Genomic DNA, 2,214 nt, shown 5'->3' on the forward strand with positions numbered 1-2,214 from the left:
AGGACCAGTGGTGAGAGTGGCGATGCCTGGAGAGTGGAAGGAATGTGGGGTAGAAAGGGGGAACCGATTACAAGAATCAACGTATAGCCTCCTCCCTGGGGAATGGACAGCAGAGAAGAGGGCGGGGGGAGACGTTGTAACTTATGACAAAACAATAATAATCTATGGATTATGAAGGGTTCATGAGGGAAGGGGGAGTGGGGAGGGAGGGGGAAAATGAGCAGGCGATATTAAGGGCTAAGTAGAAGGCAAATGTTTTGAGAATGATGAGGGCAACAAATGTACATATGTGCTTCACACAATGGATGGATGTATGGATTGTGATAAGAATTGGACAAGCCCCCAATAAAATGATTAAAAAAAAAAAGAAATGGGGAAGGAACCCCGGTGGCTGGCACTAGGCTGCTGACCACAGAGGGGCAGTTGGACTGGAGGGGGAGAAGCGAGGGGACGCGCTGCTCCTTGACGATGGAAGCTGTGCTTTGCCCTCTGGGGTCACTGAGTCAGAATCCACCAGAGGGCAGTGGGTTTGTCTCTTTACCCTAAATCAGTGGTTCTCAACCTGTGGGTCGTGACCCCATTGCGGGGTCAAATGACCCTTTCACAGGGGTCACCCGATTCATGACAGTAGCAAAATTATAATTATGAAGTAGCAACGAAAATAACTTTATGGTTGGGGGGTCACCATCACATGAGGAACTGAACGAAAGGATTGCAGCCTTCGGAAGGTTGAGAACCGCTGCCCTAAATAGAGGCACTCACAGAAAGGTCTGCAGTTTAAGCCACCCAGCTGCTCTGGGCTGCCGAGTGGTTCCCGTGACAGTGGCAGCCTAGGAATCCTAAGGGGCACTGGCCCACAGCACCCAATCGCCACCAGACAGGCCAGGGGAGCCGGGGCCCTGCTTTCTCCCACCCAGTGCCCCCACCCCATGGTCGGAAAGGAGGCCCTGAAGGGGTGACATGCCCATGCCTGCAGCCTCTCCAAGTCCTGCTCCTGCTGTGCATGCAGAACTCACGGCCGTCAGGCAGTGCCCACTCCTGTTCCCGTGGGTCTCCGAGGTGGTTGGACTGGAAGGAAGCAGGTCGCCTCATCTTTCTCCCTTGGAGCAGCTGGTGGGTGGGAACCATGTCCTCGTGGTTAGCAGCCCACTCTGCCACTAGGGCCCCTTCATAGGGAGGATGAGAGAAAAATCCTGTGTGCAATTCTTCCCAGAGGGTAGCTGACCATACTGAAGGCCCCCAAGGCACGTGGGGACCTGGCATAGTTAGCTTTCAACTCACAGTGTGCAAAGGGACAGTGGTCAGGAGCTTTTGACTGGTGCCTCTTGCCCACACTGCAGACCGAAGCATTCCAGGAGCATTGAGTTGGTGACTCCTCCCCCTCAACACACAGACACAGACACACACCCCAGCTTGATCTCTTGACTGCAGCTTCTGGAGACCAGCAGCATGCCAGGGCACCCCAGGGTCCAGCAAGCAGCATGGCCTGAGGAGGAGGAGGGAAGGAGCGTGCAGGGCTGGGTGAAAGTGACGTGACTCACTGTAGTGGAAGCTGATAGCTGGGGCAGCAGCGTGCAATTCTCTGAGTTGTTGTAAACCGATAACTACATAGCTAGTAATCATCGTTCCCTCAAAACCGACACTCGCTTCTTTGTCCTGAAATACACTACTTGTGTTGCTGTGGAAAGAGCCCTTGCAGGCTGTGCCGTGGGCAGCCAGCCTGTGTGAGAATCCATTCCTGGTCTGTCTGGAGCCTGACAGCACACTGTGCCAGTGGGTGAAATCCCAGGTCCTTCCCGAAAGCTGAGGGGCAGCAACACCCTGCCCACCCAGCAACCGACCCATCACCCACCAGGCTGAGGCAGGGCTGGGCTAGCTGTCTGTATTCTTTCGCAGCAACCCACCGAGTACTTTGACATGGGGATCTTCCTGGCCTTCTTTGTCGTCGTCTCCTTGGTCTGCCTCATCCTCCTGGTCAAAATCAAGCTGAAGCAGCGACGCAGCCAGGTAACCAGCCCGGGGACATGCCTGCCCAGAGCTTGACATGCCAGAGAGGCAGGTGCAGGGTTCCAGTCCTCCACCGTCTCTGCCCCAGAGAGACCTTTCCTAGGAGGACTAGCCCTCAGGTGTGGGATTGTGGAGCCCAGGCTCAGATGGGACGAATCTGAATCCAAGGTTAGGGCAGCCCCTGCTGGCAATGCCTGTGTTTTGGTA

The 2,214-nt window shown here is 55.1% G+C and overlaps 1 protein-coding gene across 1 annotated transcript in view; it reads left to right on the forward strand.

Moving 5' to 3' along the window:
• Window positions 1–2,214, forward strand: part of ZNRF3 (zinc and ring finger 3) — an 80,477-nt gene that overhangs the window by 70,955 nt on the left and 7,308 nt on the right. Inside the window, exon 4 of the mRNA XM_045289657.1 lies at window positions 1,897–2,007. Coding sequence (XP_045145592.1) covers window positions 1,897–2,007 — 111 coding nt within the window. The remainder of the gene's footprint in view (window positions 1–1,896; window positions 2,008–2,214) is intronic.

Source organism: Echinops telfairi, unplaced genomic scaffold (assembly GCF_000313985.2).
Source record: "Echinops telfairi isolate 266 unplaced genomic scaffold, ASM31398v2 ScPeMD7_29;HRSCAF=101, whole genome shotgun sequence".
Lineage (NCBI taxonomy): Eukaryota > Metazoa > Chordata > Mammalia > Afrosoricida > Tenrecidae > Echinops > Echinops telfairi.